The 22,370-nt window shown below is 48.9% G+C and overlaps 1 protein-coding gene across 1 annotated transcript in view; it reads right to left on the bottom strand.

The window, feature by feature from the left end:
• Window positions 1-22,370, bottom strand: part of AGBL4 (AGBL carboxypeptidase 4) — a 795,252-nt gene that overhangs the window by 61,719 nt on the left and 711,163 nt on the right. Inside the window, exon 7 of the mRNA XM_043964632.1 lies at window positions 1,367-1,456. Coding sequence (XP_043820567.1) covers window positions 1,367-1,456 — 90 coding nt within the window. The remainder of the gene's footprint in view (window positions 1-1,366; window positions 1,457-22,370) is intronic.

The raw sequence follows: 22,370 nt of genomic DNA, 5'->3' as shown, positions 1-22,370 counted from the left end.
TTGAATGAAAGTCTTTGGGCTCTGAGCCCATCAGGTCACGTGTGACTCTATACAAGTTACTGCCCTCTGGGGGCCTTGGTTCCATCTCTTGGATGCAGGCTTTGGTGTGGATGACCCCCAAGGTTCCTGCCACCTCGACATCCTGTTAAACCTTGGGAAGTGAATCCTCACTGCTCCTAATTCTCTTCTCTGCCTCTTGTCCCAAATGTACAGAGGAAGCTGATGGCAGGGTTTTTATCGCTGTTTTACAGATGAAGGGCCTGATGCTCAGAGACGTTAAGTGTCTTGCCAGAGGTCACACAGCAAATGAGCTGTGAAATTAGAGACAGAGCAAGGCCGCCGGGCTCCCGGAGACTATTTTCAGTGACATTATTTGTTCAAAAAAGAGAAAATAGCAGGATAGTGCTGAATTTATGACTCGATTCACAGAGTTTTCTAGAAAACAGAATCAGAGAGTTGGAAGAGACCTGTGTGGTCATTTAATCGAATTTCTGCCCTGAGTAATGAGCCCTATTTACAATATCTCTGAAAAGTGGCCATCCATTTGAAGACTTATAATGATGGGAGACACGCTACCTCAAAAACTGCCCCTTCCATTTTTGGATCGGTCTTACTGCTTTCAGTGATCATCCAGAGAATGAAATGATGCAGCCTAGAACAGAAGCATTGCTGGCTGGGGGGGGGGGTGGGGGGCCGGGAGTGTCACCATCCAAGCCTCTTGGCAGATTTGTATTTTGCTATTGCTGGGATGTCACCGGGGGATCCAACAAAAAAGACTGGATATTTAGCCTCTAGAAAAGAAGACTTGGGTGGGTGGGTGGGAAATATGTGAGACTCACCTTCAAATAGCTAAAGGGCTGTCCTACTGGGGAAAGATCAGATTTGTTCTGTGTGGCCCCAGAGAGCAGAAATAGGATTGGCAGGGAGACGTTATGAGGAGGGAGATTTGGGCTCAATGTTAGAAAAGAGTTTCTAGCCATCAGAATGTCCAACAATAGAATCGATTGGGGCACAACTAGGTGGCACAGTGCATAAAGCACCAGCCCTGGAGCCAAGAGGACCTGAGTTCAAATCCAGCCCCAGACACTTGACAGTTACTGTGTGACCCTGAGTAAGTCTCTTAACCCTCATTGCCCTGCCCCCCCCAAATAATTGATTGCTTTGACAGGTAGTGAGTTCCCCATCATAGGAAAGAGGAGTCTGTAAGGGAGATGGTAACTACAAGCCCCCTGAAGGCCTCTTCCCTTCTGGAATGTTAAGCTTGTGACTTTGTCCCACACTGACCTGTTCCAGAGACCCCTGGAGGACGGTTGGGAACATAGCAGAGAGGAGGAGGGAGGGGCTCGGAGGGCCCTAACATACTCACCCTGGCACACAAAGGAAGAGGGGGTCTCCCCAGGGTGGATCCGGCCTGTGATGAAAACCACCTTCTGCTCAGCACCATCATGGAGGTTTGCTACAAGAGGAAAAAGAGGAAATGTCAGTCATGCAGGGGCAGGGGATACCCTGAATGGTGACTCATGTGGCCAGCATGGATGCAGATGAACAGGTAGGATCCTTGAAAAATCCCTAGAGCACCAATGGTGCAGAGGATAGAGTCTATAGTCAGGAAGGCCCGAGTTCAAATCCAACCTCAGATATTTGCTTGCTTTGTGCAAGTCGCTTAACCTCTGTCTGCCTCAGTTTCCCCATTCATGAAATGGGGATAATAACCCCAGGGTAGTTGTGAGGATCAAATGAGATCATGTTTATAAAGCATTTGGCACATGGTGAGCACCATATAAATACTTGTACCTTTCCCAATTAATTTCACTTAATTAAGCACAGAGGAAGCAGTTTGGTATAGGGTGAGCATACACAGTGTGCCCAGCTCTCAGGGCCATGGCAAGGCAGGGTTCCTGCCTCCTGGGAGGTCACAGTCTAAGAGGGAGATGAGCCCCAGACAAACTTACCTCTTCAGAACCTAATCGGTCAATTACCAAGTGTTTATTGGGCACCCCCTCTGTGCCTGACACTGTGCTAGGAGCTGGGGATAAAAAAGGAAAGCTGTCCTGTCCTCAAGAAGCTTTCATTCTAAGGAGGAGCAGATGACATGGGAACTCTGCAGGCACATACAGACCCACTTTAGAGTGGAGGGTACTGCAGTCATTGGGGACCAGGAAAGGAGGTGCCCAAGCTGAGCCCTGAAAGAAGCCAGGGATTCTAGAGGAAGGGGCAAGGAGGAAGGGCACACTGGGCATGGGGGACAGCCAATGCAAAGACACAGAGATGGGAAATGGAGCATTGTGTTGGGGAACAGCAAATAGTTAGGAATGTCTAGGTGGTAGAAGGTGTAGGTGGGACCAAGTTGGAAAGGGCCAAACTGTCATGACATTTCAATGACAGCTGGAGGGATTTCTGCTTCATCCTAGAGGGAACAGGGAGCTGCTGGAGTTTACAGATCCGTGATTTTACCAGGGATGAACCCCCCCTCCATCCCCAATCAGATTTGCCTCCCTTGTTACTGGTTCCCCCATTGCACTCATTCTGTCCCAGAGACTTTTGTACAAATAGCCCATCCATACTGCCTTCTTGCACACACCTCCAAACCCCACCCCTGGCTACCCTAGAATTCAAAACTGCAAGAAATTTCAGACATGACCTAGTCAACCCCCACTCATTTTATAAATGGGACTAGAGAAGGGCAATGATTCATCCAAGGTCCCACGGGTAGTAATTCATTAGCAGAGCTGGAATCCAAAGACAGGATCAGAAAGATCAGAGATGGATTTCTACTGGCAGACGCTAGCCAGCTGACTGGTGCTGGACAAGTTCCCTCATCTCCTTCAGCCTCACTTTGCTGATCATGCCTCATAGGGTCATTGCGAAGAACAAGTGGGATAAACAGCTAAAATGCTTTGCAAACCTCATATGTGTCAGATGTTATTGTTCTTATTCATGCCTCTTTGAGCCTCCTCCCAGAATTATCAACAGAATCCCCAACTCTTCCTTTGCCCATATGTCTCCCCTTGAAGGACAGAACCTTGGAGAAACCTCTAAATTTAGAAGGATGAAAAGCTTGAAAAAAAGACAAAAATGGGGCAAATCCTAGAGTTGGAGAGAGAGAGACAGACACAGACACAGACATAGACACAGACAGAAAGACAGAGAGACAGAGGAAATAGGGGAGAGAGAAGAAAGAGAGGAGAGAAAGGAGAGAGAGAGAGAGAGAGAGAGAGAGAGAGAGAGAGAGAGAGAGAGAGAGAGAGAGAGAGAGAGAGAGAGCACTTCTAGAAGGGTGCTCACCCAAGATTCAAGTTACCAAGAGGTCAAAAAGGGTGAGACCTCAGAAGAAGTCATGAATATCCTCAAAGCTTTGGAAGCAACTTCCCCCCCCCCCCCCGCCAATCTACCCTCTCCAACTCCTTGCAACTGGTTTCTGTACCCACAAATCTACTGAAACCGATCTCTTCCAAGACACCAATGATCTAATGGACAAATCCAATGGCATTGTCTATTCTGAGAGCCCTCCCAGCTCTGACATCCCCTGTTCTAAGGCCCCTCCCAGTTCTGATCTTCCCTGGTCTCAGGCCTCTCCCAGCTCTGACATTCTATGCTCTAACATCACTCTTAACCTTATCATTTCTATGTTCTAAGGTTTCTCCTAGCTTTGACATTCATTCATTCCCTCTTATAAGTTCTAAGTGTAAGGGTGGGATTGATTGAATAAATCTATCAAATTACCCTCACCTGACTTAAATGAAATTTTACCATAACCAATGCATGTGTTTCAATTGAATCAAATCAATCAAAGGCATTGCAACCACATGTGAAAACGTTTTGATGGGATTAGATGTCTCTGATGAGCCACTGGACGAGCTGAAGTGACCTCGAAGAAGGGAGGTTAGGTGAGGAAATCTGGTTGTGCTCCCTGTGTCTTCAATACTACAACAGTGCACAGATCAGTGCCAGCTCAGGGACAAGGAATTTTATTTAAATAGGGAGAGTGTGTCAGACATTTGGGGAAGTTTTTTGTAACAACTGTTCTTTCTGAACATCTCAGTAAATATTCCTTTCTGAAAACTACTTAAGTCTGGGGGCAGCTAGGTGGCATAATGGATAAAGCACCAGCCCTGGATTCAGGAGGACCTGAGTTCAAATTTGACCTCAGACACTTGACACTAGCTGTATGACCCTGGGAAGTCACTTAACCCTCATTGCCCCACCAAAAAAACCCCCAAAACTACTTAAGTCTGGCTGACTAAATGATCATCTCGGGTAAGGGGGAAGTACCCTGATGGGGACTCATGAACTATTAGAGAGAGACAACTTCTATCTTCTCAGTACTACCCACTGAACCCTCAATGTGTGTCCTAGACTCATCTATGCAAGTGAAAGTTGGGATAGTAGATTCAAAGCTACTTAAGTCCACTCTTACTCCTATTTTCTTAGCTCCCTCCCACCTCTTAAATTCTTTTTTTTTTTTTTGGTGGGGCAATTGGGGTTAAGTGACTTTTCCAGGGTCACCCAGGGTCACACAGCTATTAAGTGTCAAGTGTCTGAGGCCGAATTAGAACTCAGGCCCTCCTGAATCCAGGGCCTGTGCTTTATCCACTGTGCCACCTAGCTGCCCCCAAACCTCTGAAATTCTTAATTCCACATTCTAAGGTCCTCCCTGGCTCTGAAATTCTGTGTTCTGTGTTCTAAGATCTCTAGATTCTGACATTCTGTGTTCAGGAGATGTGCCCACCAGCTCTGAAGTTGTGTTTGATGGATCTCTCCAGCTCTGACATTTTATGCTCTAAGTTCTAGGGTCTCTCTAAGCTCTGACACTGGCCATCCTATACTCTCAGAGCTTTCAGTTCTCTTCTGTAATTTGGTGAGGATATATATCTGCCTGCCTGTCTATCTATCTATCTCTATATATGTGAGAGAAAGAATATATAATAGTATGTATATACTATATATAGTATAGGTATATATAAATATGCACTCATATAGACATATACATCCACATGTGGATATATAGGTATATCTGTATAGACACACACATGTACATATATACATACAGATACGCATGCATGTACATATACATGTGTGCATACATGTATGCATATACACATGGGCTAAAGATTCCATAGAACAAGAGGTCGTGGCTGGCTGAAGAGGCTTCCCCCACCATGAATCATCATCTGCCCTTCTGGCTCAGGCTTCCTCTCACCTTTCGACATGACTTGGACTCTAGGCCCCCGCCCTCCCTCCATCTGGGGTACTCCCTAAACATCCCCAAACAGCTGGTTCCCTCCCCAGGCAGCCACATGCACTGGCTGGCTGCCAAGGCGTTCTCTTCACTGTGGTTGTTTTCATCCCATCTATTCAAAAACGAGCCATTTGAGGGGCCTTCCTGAGAGCTGCTCTCTTTTCCCAGCTGGGCAGCTGGCACATCATGGGTGCCCTCAGTAGGCCCCGCCCTTGCTGGTGTGCCCATCCATTGCCCTCGAACTCGAATGATCTGGCTCTGGAACATTTCTGCTGATGGAGGGAAAATGTAAATTGCGTCTTCCATGTGCACCCTAATTTTATGCAGCCCTTGTGTCTTCATAAAAAGATAACGCTTGGGCTAATAAAAATGAAGCATTCTGGGGCTAATGCAAGTGAATGTTTATGTAGGCAGGTAACAAATTGGTTTGTCATTTAGCAGCCCATAAAAAGCATTCTAATCACTGGCCGGCAGACAAGATCTGGAGCTTCTGCTGAGCTTGGGGCTTTCAGGGGATAAATAAATTGGGGGGGGGCAGTGACTCCAGGATGGGGCCCCACGGCACCCTGTCCTCCACTCTAAGCCTCAGCATCCCCAGGTGAGGTGCCAGGGTGACTCTGGTGGCAGCCCTGGGGACTTGCTGTTTGTCCTGGGGGTGGGGGAGGAAGGAGCCCCTTCCCCTCTCGAAGCTTTTGTTTTCTTTTCTGCAGAAGGAGGGGATCAGGCTGGGTGACCTCAAGGAGCCCACCTGGCTTTGTTGCCCTGAGATGCAGGGATTTGGGGCTTTTCAATTAAACCAAGAAGAGGCTGGAAAAGTGTGTCTCAGAGAAGTGCAGACTCCCAGGGCTAGAAGGGACCTCCGAGGGTCCCAGTGCAGGAATCCCTCGGCAGGCTTTGTGGGGCTGACCAGCTTCTTGTCGAAGATGTCCAGGCATGGTTGGGTCAAGAGAGAAGCTTGCCTCCTGAATCGGGCTCTCCCATTGGTGGAGACTCCCATTGGCAGAAAGCCTTTCTGGACATGAAGTCTCAATCTGCCTCCTTGCAATTCCAGCTCCCTCCCCAGAACCCCCAGCACTCCTAGTTCTACTGTTTGGGGCCAAGCAGAACACATGAAATCCCTCTTCCAGGTGACAGCCCCTCTGATGCACAGAGACAGTTCTCATGCACCCCTCCGATCTTCTCCTCTCCAGGATAGACAGCCCCAGGCTCTTCAGCAGAACCTTTGGTTCACAGGATGAATTGATGGAGGGTCATTAGAGACCACAGTTCCATCCCCCTCATTTTCCAGGTGAGTAAACCAGGCCCCAAAGAGGCAACTTACCTGCCCCAGACCACAAAGGTGTTAAGGATGTGGTCCCTGGAACCTGGAGCCAGGTCTCCAGATTCCAAATCCACGCTTTTTCTACCACCATCAACCTCTACATCACGTCTAGTCATTCAATGCCCGGCCATGCCCTTATCCACTGGTATGACCTTGGGCACATTGCTAAACCTCTCTGAGTTTCCTTTTTTTCACTGGAAAATGAAGAAGTGGGATCAGGTGAGCTTTAAGGTCCCGGTATTCCTAGGGCCTCCAAATTCCCCATCCTCCAGCAGGTTGTGGAGCAAGAGACGAGGCTGGACATGGGGCAAAGAATGGCTTTGAGTATCCTCTTTAGGGAAGGATGTCAGTGGCCACTGGGAAGGAGATCCAGAACACACCCTAATCCATTATACTGTTTCAAGGAGAGGCAGCAATGGGGGAGAAGAGAACTGGGGAGAAAAGGAGGATGGAATAGAAGGAGGAAAAAGGAAACGATACAAAAGAGGAAGAGAAAAAAAGAAAGGAAGAATAGATGACATGAAAGAGAAAGAGGGAAGGAAAGGAAGGAGTGGGGAGATGTGAAAAGGACAGAAAGAAAGCTGAGCTGGGAGGGATGGTTGAACAAAAGAGAGCAGAGATTACTGATGATCTGTCTAGTCCCATTTCACAGATGGGGAAAATGCAGGCCTGGGGAAGAGAGATGACTTACTCGAGGTCATTCTCAGCATCCCTCTGGTGCCTGGTTAAATATGTCCTATCATCTATCTAATCACTGCCTCAGAACCACCCTAGCAACCTTGAACGGTCCACAATCAAGTCCTTAGACCCTCCTGCCCAGCACTACAGACATCCCAGAGACTGCCAGACAAGACTGGTCGTTCCGTGCTGCCTGAGAGATGCTGAGCATCTCTGCAATGACCGACAAGGTCGGCAGCCAGGTATCAGGTATCAAGGGGGGCTGCCAGAGACAGGCACAGGGAGGCTGATCTCTCTCCCATGGGAGGGATATGCAAATCACAGCCAGGAAACAGTTGGCTTGAACACAGTAATGGGCTTTTCTAGAATAATGAGACTCGAGTTCAACCTTACTGTTAAAGGCAATAAACAAGCCATCTGCTTTCCCTTGGAGGCCCATCCAGATATAGTGATCATCATGGGGAGGCTCTAGAAGGAAGTGGGCAGGGGAAAAGGCCTTGAAGCCCAAGACGACTGGGCTAAAAGTCAAAGAAGTCACTGACTTCTATTCTGGTTTTGCACAGCTCAAACCCCTTCCATGGCTCCCGATGAATAAATGCCTACATTCAAAGCCCTCCACATGCTAGCCCAAGCCTAGAATTCCTTTTTTAGCTTCCAACTGTTTTCCATCCTGCACTCTGCGCTCCTTCCACACGGGACCCTTTGCTGTCCCTTAAAAGCAACCTGGCAAGTTTCTGTTGGTATACCAAGGGTCACACTGCCTCTTTGTCCCTGGGATGTCCTGTCTTCTACCTGTGGATATTCTATCTTTCAAGACTTATCCGGCATCCCGCCTCCTCCAGGAAGGCTTCTGGACAACTCCCAGGCCACAGTCATCTCTCTAACCTTGGAAATCCTAAAGAATCCTGGGTCTTCCCAGGTGGGTCATAGGGACATCCAGGCCACCCTCTGCCCAGCCCCTGAATCCTGGCTGCCGCACTCCCAGTGGACAACCAGAGGAAGTGCACTGTCCTCCCCAAGGGGATCTACTCAACTGTGAGACCAATAGGAAGTTAGTCCTTGGACTGAATAGAGACCTACCCCAACATGCAACTTTACTTTCTCCAGGTGCCCTATGATCAAGTGAAGCAGGTCTCCTTGTACTTCCTTGACCTCAGCACTCCATCTCCCTCCTCCCCTCTGCCTCTTGCTTTTCTTCAGCTCTCGGCTAAAACCCTGCCTCTTGCTAGAAGCCTTTCCCAACTCCTACCCATTGCAAGGCCCTTCTCCCTGTGGTCACCCTTCCATTGATACAGTTTGTATGTATGCGAATTATACACATAATATACTATAGATCTTCTTTTGTTGTTTTTTTTAACTTTGTCTTTTTAAATTTGCATTTTATTTTTTTTAATTGTTAAGCTTTTGTATTTAAAGTTTTGAGTTCCAAATTCTATCCCTCCCTCCCCTCCCCTCTCCCTGAGACAGTAAGCAATCAGATATAGGTCATACATATGCAATTATGTAAAATATGTCCAGCATATAGATCTTGAATGAGCATTGTCATTTACATTAGACATCTTTGAGGTCAGGGACTATGCCTCTTGCCCTTCTTCCCATCCCCAGATTACCAAAGGACTATCTGAACCTCACTGAATAACATGAGAACAAGATGAAAATAACCGTAGTAGTAGTAGTAGTAGTAGCAGTAGCAGCAGTAGCAGTAGCAGTAGTAGTAGCAATAGCAGTAGCAGTAGTAGTAGCAGTAGTAGTAGCAATAGCAGTAGCAGTAGTAGTAGCAGTAGCAGCAGCAGTAGCAGTAGCAGTAGTAGTAGCAATAGCAGTAGCAGTAGCAGTAGCAGCAGTAGCAGTAGCAGTAGCAGTAGCAGTAGCAGTAGCAGCAGCAGCAGTAGCAGCAGCAGCAGTAGCAGTAGCAGTAGCAGTAGCAGCAGCAGCAGCAGCAGCAGCAGTAGCAGTAGCAGTAGCAGCAGCAGCAGTAGCAGCAGCAGCAGTAGCAGTAGCAGTAGCAGTAGCAATAGCAGTAGCAGTAGTAGTAGCAGCAGTAGCAGTAGCAGTAGCAGTAGCAGTAGCAATAGCAGTAATAGTAGCAGTAGTAGCAGTAGCAGTAGCAGTAGCAGCAGTAGCAGCAGCAGCAGCAGCAGTAGCAGTAGCAGTAGCAGTAACAGTAGTAGCAGTAGTAGTAGTAGTAATATCACCAGAATGCCAGACAGCACTAGTCCTCACAAACTTGGGGTCATACTTGGGTGGGGGCATTCCCTGGGAAATCACCTGTATTGGCTCCTATGCCACCACCCAGGCAGGGCCTGGGGATTTCTAGTCAGTTCAGGTCGAAATACTGTATTCAGTCCTTGCCACAATGACACAAGCCCAAAAAGCAACATTATAGCATCAATAAAAGCATCCATTGGACCAAAAATGAAAAAGTGAAACATCTGGAGCTTTCTCAGCCCCCATTCGTTCTCTCAGTGAATGCCCCCCCATTCCCCTACTCCCCAGGGTGACTCTTGTCCTCTGGGTTCCAGACTAGAAATGGTGGCAAGTAAAAAAGACTCTGGAGTTCTGCCCCTGTTCAGCACCATGATGTGGCACCCGCTACCAGCTCCACTTTGTGGCTCAGCTTCAACCATCTCTATCTCCTCCCTGGGCCCCTGGACAAGCTTCTTGCTGATAAGAGTCTTGACCCCTCCAGTGAATGTCAAAGGCAGGATTTTGTCTGTTTTCTCCCTACTCCAAGCACAACATTCATTCCACTGTGTCACAGGACCTTTCTGTCTTTGATCTCCCTGTTCTAACAAGATCCCAGCCCACCTGCCATCAGGCCCGGCTCTTGGGGCCTAAGGCTTCATGGGAAATGAAGTTCCTAGCCAGACAGGGGTGTGTCTCCCACACAGCCTGCTGGGAAAGAGTACACTCGCCTTTGTCTGACCGATATTGCAATAATAATAAGTAACTTGGGTCAACGGGGAACTCGACAGTTTACAAAGTCCCTTCCTCAGAAAAACCATGTAAGAAAGACAGCGCAGGCATTATTACCCTCATTTTACAGAGTAGGAAACAGACGCAGCAAGGAGTGGATTCTTAGTACAGTCCAAAGAAGACTGGACCCCAGCCAGGGCTCCAATTCCATCTTTGCTGACCGATATCTCTGAGATTCAGGGGGCCTCAGTTTCCTCATTAAGGCCCTTCCCAACTCTAGTATTCCGGCCCCTGGATCCCCACTTTGGCAGCACATGGTCATGCTGCAGGGAAGCGGCAAGGTTGGCCCTTACAACCGGCCCCCCTCTTGGAAATATAGACTTCCCTGCTTGCTTCCCACAGATGGACAGTGGGCTGTGCATTCCTCTCTATGAACCCCACTGCAAAGGAGGCACCAGGCACAACTTGATGCTGGGTACCAGCACCGTGTATCCCTGACTCCTCCTTTATACCAAAGATAGCAAAGACCCGACTCCTTGTCATTTCCAGTATGCAAAGCCCTTTCCTCAAAGCCCTGGAGGCAGAGAGTGTCCGTGTTTTAGAGAAGGAAACAGGCTCAGGGAGGAGAAGGCATCCAGGACCAATCAGTCACCAGGTATTTATCAAAGTGCTGGGTTGAAGGGGCAGCTAGGTGGCGCAGTGGATAAAGTACCAGCCCTAGATTCGGGAGGACCTGAGTTCAAATTCAGCCTCAGACATTTGACACTTACTAGCTGTGTGACCCTGGGCAAGTCACTTAATCCTCATTGGCCCACAAAAACAAATAAATAAATAAATGAACAAATGAATGAATGAATGAATAGATAAATAAGTGAATAAATAAATAAATGAGTGAATAAATGGATAGATAAATATTTTAAAAATAAATAGATAAATAAATAAATAAATAGATAGATAAATTTAAAAAATAAAGTACTGGGTTGTGCCAGAGACAAAAATGAAACAGTCCCTGCCCTCGGGGAGCTTGCATTCTCTCAGACAGTGAAGAGTCTTATGATTGTCCTACCAGTTAAAGGGCATGAGAATGTTTATCCTGGAGGAGAGAAGACTCCGGGGCAATGAGAGCTGTCTCAAGTACCCGAAAGGCTGCTACAGGGTAGAGGTAGGAGACTTGTCTGAGGAGGTAAGGGGGAGCAAGGGGCAAAAAGTGCCAATTTGGGCTGATAGCAGGAAAAGTTTCCCAGCTTTCCCAAAGTGCAGGTGGTGAGCTCCCCTTCACTAGAGGTATGTAAGTCAAGACTCTCCCATTGGGCTAGACAGGTCTTTGATGTAGCATTCTGATTCTGGGCTGATTACTACAAGTATCACTTCATGAAAAAGTCCCATTTCTGGGCACATCACCCCTAGGGATGGGCACCAACCAGCCACCAATGAGCTGTTCCCCTCAGGGAGGGTGAGTGGGCAGCTGCTTCAGCGTGGTGACACGGATACAATCGGGGCCCTGAGTCAAAAACCCATCTTCTCCTGATAGAGGTGACATTTCTGTGTGAAGAGCAGTTTCTTTCCCATTAAGAACTTCATTTCCTCCTATAAAGTCCTGCTTTTAATCTCAAACCCCCACTGGCGTCTTCATCTAAAGCCAGGAAATGCTATTGGGCTTTAGCGATTAAGTTTAGTAAAGGCAAAGGATTTCTATTAAAGTTGGTGATTTTTTTAAACCAGCGTTTTTGAGGGAGCCCCACAAGCTGGCTTATTTCAAGTGCTGAGGGTGGAAAAAAAGAATGAAAAGGCTTATCCTGATTCCTCTACTTCCTGCTGATGTGAATCAGAGCAAGCTCCTTGCCTTCTGTGGGTCTTAGTTACAATTTCAGTCTAGTAAGAGGGTCTAAAAGCCCCTTCCCTTACACCCCATTTTGGACAAATCTGGCCCTGTGACCTTGGGCAAGGCACAACCTCAGTGCAGACAGGCCACTCATTAAGACTCAAGTCATAGATGAGTTCCTGGTCTGAATCCTACCTTAGCCACTGTGTGACCTTGGACAAGCCACTTACCATCTGAGAGCCTCAGTCTCCTTGATTCTATTAATGAGGGGATCTGAAATCCTAAAATCCTGGTATAAAAGATGCTCCACCTCTCTCTCAACTAAAGACCTTACAAATATGGCATTGGAAGCCTTCCGCAATCTTCACATCACACAGCTGACCCATATAGAACTTGTGGTCCACTAAAACCTCAAGATCTTTTTTCAGAATAAATGTTGCTGTTTAACCATGATTCCTGGGAGAAGGAAATGGCAAACTGCTCCAGTGTCTTTACCAAAGAAACCCCAAATGGGGTCACAAAGAATCAGACATGACTGAAAAATGACTATACAACAACAAATCATGATTCCTAGAGTCACTGGGTGATTCAGTGGAGAGAGCCCTGAATCTGGAGTCAGGAAGGGCTGAGTTCAAATGAGGTCTCAGACACTCACTAGCTGTGTGACCCTAGGCAAGTCACTTCACCTTTATTTGTTTCAGTTTCCTCATCTGTAAAATGGGGGTAGCCCTGGCTTGTTGTAAGGATCACATGTGATCATTGTAAGGGGCTTGGCACTGTGCTTGGTACATAGTAAGTGTTATACAGATGTTGGCTAATACCTATTTCTTCACTAAAATGTGGTGCCCAGGACAGCTGGAGTACTCCAAATGAGGTCTGTGCCTCTCAATGCAGCCCAAGGTGTCCCTTTAGCTTAGACTTGAATACAATTCCCATCTGTTCCCATTAAGGTATAAATAAAATTGCTCTATGCTAGTTCTCTACATAGCAGCCAAAAACTGATAGCAAGGAATAGAGGGAGGAGGGAAGTGGACTCCTACTGGGGAATGGCTAAATATATATGAATAGGAGGGGATATTATTGTGCTGAAAGAAATGACAAGATGTACAGTTTCAGGAGAAACTGGCCAGCTCTGACATCCCCTGTTCTCAGGCCCCTCCCAGCCTGACATCCCCTGTTCTAAGGCCCCTCCCAGCTCTGACATCCCCTGTTCTCAGGCCCCTCCCAGCCTGACATCCCCTGTTCTAAGGCCCCTCCCAGCTCTGACATCCCCTGTTCTCAGGCCCCTCCCAGCTCTGACCTTCCCTGTTCTAAGGCCCTCCCAGCCTGACATCCCCTGTTCTCAAGCCCCTCCCAGCTCTGACATCCCCTGTTCTAAGGCCCCTCCCAGCCTGCTATTCTCTTTTCTATGTTCTAAAGGCCCTCCCACCTCTGACATTCCATAATCCATCTCTGGCTGAGGGGCTTCAGGGGGCTTCTTGGAAGAGGGGCTATCCGATCTAGGCATTCAAAGATGGAGGGAGGATTATATATGAAGAGATGGGGGAGGGAGAACATTCCAGCCACTGGGCATGGTGCAGACCAAGTTGTGAAGGTGGGAAAACTCAGGGCTCATTTGAGCAAAGTGGGAGGCACGATGGGAAGTGGCGGCATTGGGCTAGAGGAGGCGGCTGAGGCCAGACTGCGGAGGGCCTTGAAGGCCTTGTGAGAAGCTTATACTTATTATAGGTCAGAGATCTAGAGCTTTCTTGGACCACAGAGGTAACTCATTCAGCCCCACCCCCCACCCCCCATTTTACAGATATGGAAACTGAGGCCCAGGGAGGCTAAGGGACTTTGGCAAGATCACCTCAGGAATATGTGGCCAGTGGTGATATTGCCAGTGGTTTAAGACCAACCAGTTAGTCAGTCAGCCAATAGACATTTATTAAACACTATGTTCCAGGAACCACAGATGAAGGGCTCAAACTGAGAAAAATGGCAAGTTGCCGTTGGTAATACGGCGACCTCTGGGCCATGCAGTGGGGAGAGCCCAGACCTAGAGCAGACCAGCATCCAAGATTCTTGGCAACAGAGGGTCTGGATGCGGCCTGCCAGGAGCTCTCTGTGTAAACTGAGGCAAACGATTGCCTCTCTCTGGGCCTCGGGTTACCCATCTGTAAAATGAGATGGTTCTTCCAAGGGATGCCTACAGCCCCTCCTGGCTCTGACTTCCCATTTTGTATACACTGGGGGCTCCCCAATGCTGGTATTCTATAGTCTATGTTCCCAGGTCCAGTTCTGAGAAATTATGTGGAAACAGAAAATAGATGAGAAAGAAACAGAGACATAGACAGAGAGACAGATGGAGACAGACAGAGAGAGACAGAAAGACAGAGAGACAGAGAGACACACACAGAGACACACAGAGACAGACAGACAGAGAGACAGAGACAGAGACAGGAAGGAAGAGAGAGACAGAGACAGAGAGACAGAGACACAGAGACAGAGACAGAGAGACACACAGAGACACACAGAGACAGACAGAGAGACAGAGACAGAGACAGGAAGGAAGAGAGAGACAGAGAAACGGAAAGACAGAGAGACAGAAACAGAGAGAGACAGAGACAGACAGAGAGACAGAAAGACAGAGACAGAGACAGACAGAGAGACACAGAGACACAGAGACAGAGACAGAGAGACACACACAGAGACACACAGAGACAGAGAGACAGAGACAGGAAGGAAGAGAGAGACAGAGAAACGGAAAGACAGAGAGACAGAAACAGAGACAGACAGAGACACAGAGAGAGACAGAGACAGACAGAGACACAGAGAGAGACAGAGACAGACAGAGAGACAGAAAGACAGAGACAGAGACAGACAGAGAGACACAGAGACACAGAGACAGAGACAGAGAGACACACACAGAGACACACAGAGACAGACAGAGAGACAGAGACAGGAAGGAAGAGAGAGACAGATAGAGAGGGAGAGAGACAGAGAAACGGAAAGACAGAGAGACAGAAACAGAGAGAGACAGAGACACAGAGAGACACAGAGACAGAGAGAGAGACAGAAAGACAGAGACAGAGACAGACAGAGAGACACAGAGACACAGAGACAGAGACAGAGAGACACACACAGAGACACACAGAGACAGACAGAGAGACAGAGACAGGAAGGAAGAGAGAGACAGATAGAGAGGGAGAGAGACAGAGAAACGGAAAGACAGAGAGACAGAAACAGAGAGAGACAGAGACAGAGAGATAGAGTGTCCATGTGCAAACAGACGCAATCATACCTGCGCTCTCTACCTCACTGAATGAGAAAGCAGTTTGCCAGCCCCAAGCACTCTAGGAATGTGAGCTCTCATTATGAGCCTCGCCTGCACTAACCCAAAGATAGCCAGGCCACTCTGGCTGCCACCCTCCATCATTCTAACTTGGGTTTGGGAAGGTTGTTTTCCTTTTCATGACCCCTTGTCCCCAAAGGGGGCGGGCTCAGGAGCAGTGTCGTCCAGCCTCCAGAGAGCTATTGCCTGATCCTCAGCCAACTGCTCCCGGGCCCTTGGCAGCCTTCAATGCCCTGCCCCTGATTCTTCTGCAGCCATTTGCATTTATGGGCTGAGGAATCTTTGCTGTCTCCCCATGGCTGCAGTCTGCTCTCGCACTGAGACTGGGATGCAGAGCAGTGACAGGCAGAAGGAACCGTAGTCATGGCCAGGACCCAGGGGGAGACTTTTTTTTTTCTTCCTGGGGCAATGAAGGTTAAGTGACTTGCCCAGGGTCACACAGCTAGGAAGTGTCAAGTGTCTGAGTCCAGATTTGAATTCAGGTCCTCCTGAATCTGAATCCAGGGCCACAGGGGGAGACTTTTGACAGCTGAGGCCTTTGTGCAACCTTTGGCTAAATTCTCCAGCCAGGAATGTTAAGAAATTGAAGCATAACAAGCCTTTGCTGCTCTGGGCCAGAGGTTATGGAGGACACAGAAGAATATCGGTCCTGATGAGTGCCTGCCCTCAGGGAACTCACAGGGGGGCTGGTGCTGAAGAGGGTTTCCCTTGTGGACCCCTGGTCATGAGGAGCCCTTCCTCTGATTTAGACTTGTAGAAATCCCAAACCAGGCAAATAATATGTGATGCGAGTGGCCAGTGACAGGCAGCGGCAGGAATCAGGATGTTTGCTGAGTGAATAAAATGAACGGATGGATGAAATAGATGCTTCGGCTGGGACAGCTAGGTGGCACAGTGGATAAAGCACCAGCCCTGGATTCAGGAGGACCTGAGTTCAAATCCGGCCTCAGACACTTGACACTTACTAGCTGTGTGACCCTGAGCAAGTCACTTAACCCCCATTGCCCTGCAAAAAAAAAAAAAAAAAGAAAGAAAAAAGAAATAGATGTTTTGGGCTCCCACTCCAGGACTCATCTCTGTCTGTCTTCAGAATATCCCAAGCACAGAATCCGAGGGGCAGAAGGGACCACCCCCCAACCCTTCTCAGGGAGCCTCATCTAACCCCAATAGCTCTCTCCAAGTCGAAGCCAGGACTGACTTTCCCTGGGAAGTTGGCCCAGACCCACCCCTCCTCCGAAGGACGGGGAGAGAATGAATCCCCTTTCAGATTACAAGTCAGAAGGGTGAACTTTCACCCTGTCAGAAAATGAGAACAAATTTAATTGAAACATAAAATCATTTCCCGTGTTCCCGGGCTCTCGGTTCCTAATTAACACTCGGTACAATTTCCAGGCCTGCAAATAGATCAGCTCTCTTGTGTCACTTAAATCAAATGTAGTGGAAACCCGGCTCGAGCTGGGTCTCTCTGCCGGCTCCTGCTTTCTACATGGCGGCAGTGGGAATGGGCACAGTCCTGGGTGAATAGGCCAGGTGTCGGTGGACACTGACCTGGGCAGAAGGAAAACTCCAGTACCCAGGGATGTTTGGGGGCAGCCTGCACCCTGTTCCACCAGGTTCAGGAGCACTTTGACCTCATAGAGGTAGAAGATGAGGCTGATTTTATCTCCAGGGATCTTTGCTGAGGAAGGGGGGGCTGGGGAAGCAGTTTGAGGTCGCTTTCTCCCAAAAAAATGACCCTTGACAGATTTTCATTTAGAAAGCTAATCGTTACATTATGCACAGGCAGAGAGGAGAGTTCCCTAACTTCCTGGCAATATTTACCCTCAGAGACTTGGCAACAAAGGGTCCAGAACCATGGCAAGCAAAGGGGTTCTAGAATCTCAGCTACAAATAACTCTAGAATTGAAGCACCAGGAGCTTCTAGAAATGGGAGGGGCTTCGAGGTCCAGCCCCCTCATTTTATAGGAGAGAAAAGAGGTCAAAGGCTTTTCCCAGGTCAGATGTCCCATAGCAAGATCAGAGATAGGCCCTGAACTCAGGCCCTGTAGACCCCACACTGCACTGCCTCCCTCGATGATGTTTAATAGTTATAGGCCCTTGGGGTCTGGAGGAGTCAGCTGGGATATGGAGCCCCTGAAGCCAGTGCATGTGGGAACAAGGGAAGATCTTGTTACAAGGTGATAGAAAAAACTGACAGGGTGGCAGCTGGGGAGCCCCCGAAGCCTGAGGCATGGGGACCCTCAATGCACTTGGTTCCTTGTGTTTCCTAAAGGGGTGATCGGGGGGGTATTGGGGGTTACAGACACCAAGAAAAGGGCACCAGAATGAGTAACACCGGTGAGAACCCCCTAGTGACACCAAGGGCCTCCTGCGTAACCCTGGAACCTCTAGCACTGGACTCAGCTTATCCAGGCCTTGGGTACTTCCTGCCCTGCTGTTCTCCAAAGGTTCTGAGTTCTATTTGTTGAACCAGACCACAGAGATGGGGAGATTAGGGAGTGAAGAGAATCTGGAAAAACTTCAAAGCCCTTTCCTCCTCAGGAAAAGAAAAAAAAGATGGGATTGGGCTAGAATCTGATCTCTAAGGCCCCTCCCAGCCCTGACATTCCCTGTTCTAAGGCCCCTCCCAGCCCTGACATTCCCTGTTCTCTGTTCCAAGGTCACTTTCATCTCTGCCAGTCTATGATTCCCCAGGTTTTACAATTTTAATATTTGTTGTTGTTGCTTCTGGGCTGGGATTGCATGGAACTGGGAGCTCCCAAAGGGAAAACTACCCTCCATTCATACAGATCACCAGTTCTTCTCTAACACAGTGTCTTGGACACTCGCCTGGGGCCATTGAGAGGTAAATGCTGGTTCTTATAGGATTACTCTAAGCAGGCTGCTAGGTGGTTCAGCCTAGGTGGTAGAGTACCAGGCCTGGTGCCAGGAAGATCAGAGTTCAAATCAGGTGCCTTCTAGCTGTGTGACCCTGGACAAGTCACTTAACCTCTGCCTGCCTCAGTTTCCTCCTCTGTAAAATGGGGATAAACACGTAAAGTGCTTTGTACACCCTAAAGGACTGTAGTGGTGCTGGCTTGTTACTGTTGTCGTTGTTACTACCACTACATCGAGTTCACAATCCTCTCCTGTGTGGCCCAGGGCCATTCTCTTCCCTTTCTCAGCCTCACTTTCTTCTATAAACCACAGGCATCTTGGGTGGGCCCCCTGGTAGGTTTGTGACCAAGGGCACAGAGTCCTTCTCCAGCTGCCCCAGGTGACTGCTGTCCTTTGAAGGCCGGGCGCGTCCTCACAGAACCCAGATCCAAAGGTGGCATTTCATTCCTCCCATTAGCTCCCCTCCCACCTGCAATTAGAATGCTGAGCAGGGAGAGAAGCACAGGCCGGGCAGCAGGAGCAGATGGTGTGCAGAAAGCCCCCGCCTGCCTGCTCTGAGCACTGGCCAGCTAATGACAGCCAGGACCATATGGCCCCGCCAGGGCCCAGCTCTCTGTGCCAGTCACAGCCCAAGCAGAGGCCGGCCCCCTCCACGGGGTCAGCCTCAGTCACTCATCTCCCCTCAGGACTTCTCCAAACTGGGCAAAAGGAGATTCGGGAGGAGAAAATGGGCGCTAGAGGGGAGATGGCATTGGGGGCCAGGAAATGCCCAGCTCGGTGCCCCGCAACCATATTTCCACGCAGGAGATACTCCCCCATGAGACAACAAGCCCAGAGTGTTCCTGCAGTGGTGAAGGAAGGGGCCTCAGGGTGTGAGTCCATCCTTCTACACATGGGGAAACTGAGGCTCAGTGACTTTCCCAAGGTCACACACAATGCAGTGAGGCCAGCATAGGTTTCCAAGTGACAGGTAAAGAAATGAGGGCTGTCACTTAGAGACCCTAGACAGCAGAACCAGGGATGGTGTATATTGGGGAGGGGGAGTTACAAAGAAACAAGTTTGGGCTTGACCTCAAGAAACCCTTTCTCACTATTAGAACCATCCCTAAGTGGAATGGAGTGTCTCAAGAGGTAGTGAGCTCACTGTCACTGGAGGCTCTGAGCAGAGGCCAGATGACTACTGGCTAGGCATGTGGTAGAAGGAATCCAATTCTAGGCAAAGGTTGGATGGATCTTTCAACACTAGAATGTTTGTGATTTGGAGACAATAAGACCTCAAGAAGGGGCTGCACGTTGGCCAAAGTCAGTGAGAACTCGAGTGGCTGATTTCTCCAGATGCCAGGCCAGGCCTCCTGCTTCACGGCACTGCGCTGGAAACATTTCCCCCGCTTTGTGACATCCCCATTTTGCAGAAAAGGAAACTGAGGCCCAGAGGGCTGGGTGGTTTTCCCTCACATGACACAGAAAACCAGTGGCAGAGGCAGACTAGACCCTGAACTTTCCCATTCACATCTGAGGCCTTTTTCCATTGGTCTCCCTCCCCCACACACATAATACACATCCACACAAACACATGCACAATACACACATGCACAAAGCCCTCACAAATAGGTTCCAGCTCCAGGAAGAAGTGACCTTTTCCTGCTCCCCTTTCTTGGCAGAACCTTGGCTGGAAAGTGAGTTCAACTGGTGGTGTCAAGCCTTTCATCATTAATGCAGCAATTAGGCACTAATGGGCAGCTGATGTTTTCAAACTCCAATTTCATGCAAATATGTTCCACTTCCCTGCATTCAAGAAGAGGAGAGAAACCTGGAGGAACACAGGGCCCCCAAGCCCACTGCCTGGCCCCCAAACCTATGCTTTTTCCATGCAAGGAATGTTTTCAAGAGACACAAGGACTCATGCACAGGACTCAGGATCCAGAAAAAAAAAATAACATTCAAGGGGATGAGCACAAATGCATGGGCTTTCAGAGCAGCCCCCCCCCAAAGAATGCTGAAATCAAAGGCCTCCCAGCCTAGGCTTAGAGCTGGGAAGGACCTTAGAGCATAGAATGTGGAATGGCCAAGCTGGGAGGAGCCTTAGAACAGAGAATGTCAGAGCTGGGAGGGAGATTAGAACTGAGAATGTCAGAACTGGTTGGGGCTGAGAACAGCTGGGAGGGACCTTAGAACAGAAGGAAAGAACCATCATTTCCCTCAACTCTGTTATTGTACAGGCAAAGAAATCGAGTCCCAAAGAGGGGAAACAGACCTGGATACTGGAAGCCTATGGGTTGGTCATTTGGAAGGGCATCCGAGGGAAGAAAGCATCCCCACCTGTACAGGTGATGCTGGTGCTGATGGTGGGCACACACTTCTTCTCCCAAAGGGGCCTCATCACTGTCTACAGTCTCAGGCTGAGCTAGGACAGCCCCAGCCCCAACCTTTGCATGCAGCTTCAGGGAGGAGTGGGAGCCCGGGCTGCAAAGGTAGTTGAAAGAAGCACATTGTGGAGGGAGGAGGTCCTGAGTCACAAACACCAAGCCTGCAAATCTGGTGGGGGCCTAGGTGCCAAGGATGGAGCAAGAAGAGGGGAGAGATGCAGACAGGTTGTCTGGCTCAGTGGCTAGTTAGTCACCAAGCACTTATGCAGCGCCCGCTTGACAGAGCTTACAAGCTCTGAGGGGACAGAGGTGAGAAGCAGTCCCTGCCCTCAGGGAGCTTACAGTCTAATGGGGGGATAACACACAAACAACTGGGTCCAAACACGATGTAGACAGAATAACTGGAAATTATCTCAGAGGGAAGGCAGGAGAATCAAAGGGGACTGGGAAAGGCTTCTTGTAGGAGCTGGGGCTTTAGGGAGGTCAGGAAATGAGATGAGGGAGGAGGGCTTTCCAGGTATGTGGCGTGACCAGTGAAAATGCTTGGATTTGGGAGATGAGTCAAGGATGAGGAAGAGCAATGAGGCCATTGTCCCTGGATTCCAGGTGTGATGGGGGTGGGTGTGAGGTGTCAGAAAACTGGAAGGGAGGCTCTGAATGCTAAGCAGAGGATTTCCGATTTGGTTCCGGGTAGGGAGCTACAGAGCTTATTGAGTGGAGGGATGACGATGACACAGTCTGACCTGAATGAAGGATGGATTGGAATGGGAAGGGACTCGAGGCAGACAGACCAGTCCACTGGCGATGGCCACAATCCAGGTATGAGGCAATGAGGGCCTGCACGGGGGTGGGGGGGGGGAATTGGCATCATCAGAAGAGGGAAGGAGAAAAGTTACAGAGGCAAAATCAGCAGGCCTGGGACCAAGGGTGAGAGAGAGTGAAGATTTGAGGATGAGACTCAGCTTGTGAGCCTGAGAGCCTGGAAGAACAGTGAAAAAAGTAACAGAGACAGGGGGCAGCTAGGTGTCGCAGTGGATAAAGCACCAGCCCTGGATTCAGGAGGACCTGAGTTCAAATCCAGCTTCAGACACTTGACACTTACTAGCTGTGTGACCCTGGGCAAGTCACTTAACCCCTATTGCCTTAAAAAATACCTGGGGAAGGGCAGCTAGGTAGTGCAGTGGATAAAACACTGGCCCTGGATTCAGGAGGGCCTGAGTTCAAATCTGGCCTCAGACACTTGACACTTACTAGCTGTGTGACCCTGGGCAAGTCACTTAACCCTCATTGCTCCACAAAAAAAAAAAAAATCTGGGGCCATCTCCAGCCATCCTGATGCATATCTTGCCACTCACTGGACCCCGATGGCTCTGGAGGAGAGAGGGAGACTGGTGACATTGCACAGCCCTCCCTCACTTTTTTTTTTAACTTTTCTTTTCTTTTTTTTTTTGGTGAGGCAATTGGGGTTAAAGTGACTTGCCCAGGGTCACACAGCTAGTAAGTGTTAAGTGTCTGAGGCCGGATTCGAACTCAGGTACTCCTGACTCCAGGGCCGGTGCTCTATCCAGCCCTCCCTCACTTAAATCTAATTCAGTGCAAGTCATGACATCAGCCGGTGTCCTGGTCCTCTTTGGGAAGGAAGAACAAAACAAAGTTCTATTGTTGGACAGCTCCAGCCAATTGGTCGATTTATTAGCATTTATTAATTGATTGAGTAGCATTTATTAAGCACCTAATATGTGCCAGGCATTGTGCTAGGAAGTGGGAACACAAAGAAAGCTAGGCTAGTGTAAGGGACAACACACAAACAACTTTGT

This window comes from Dromiciops gliroides, chromosome 4 (genome assembly GCF_019393635.1).
Source record: "Dromiciops gliroides isolate mDroGli1 chromosome 4, mDroGli1.pri, whole genome shotgun sequence".
Lineage (NCBI taxonomy): Eukaryota > Metazoa > Chordata > Mammalia > Microbiotheria > Microbiotheriidae > Dromiciops > Dromiciops gliroides.
This window is presented reverse-complemented; position numbering and strand designations above follow the sequence as displayed.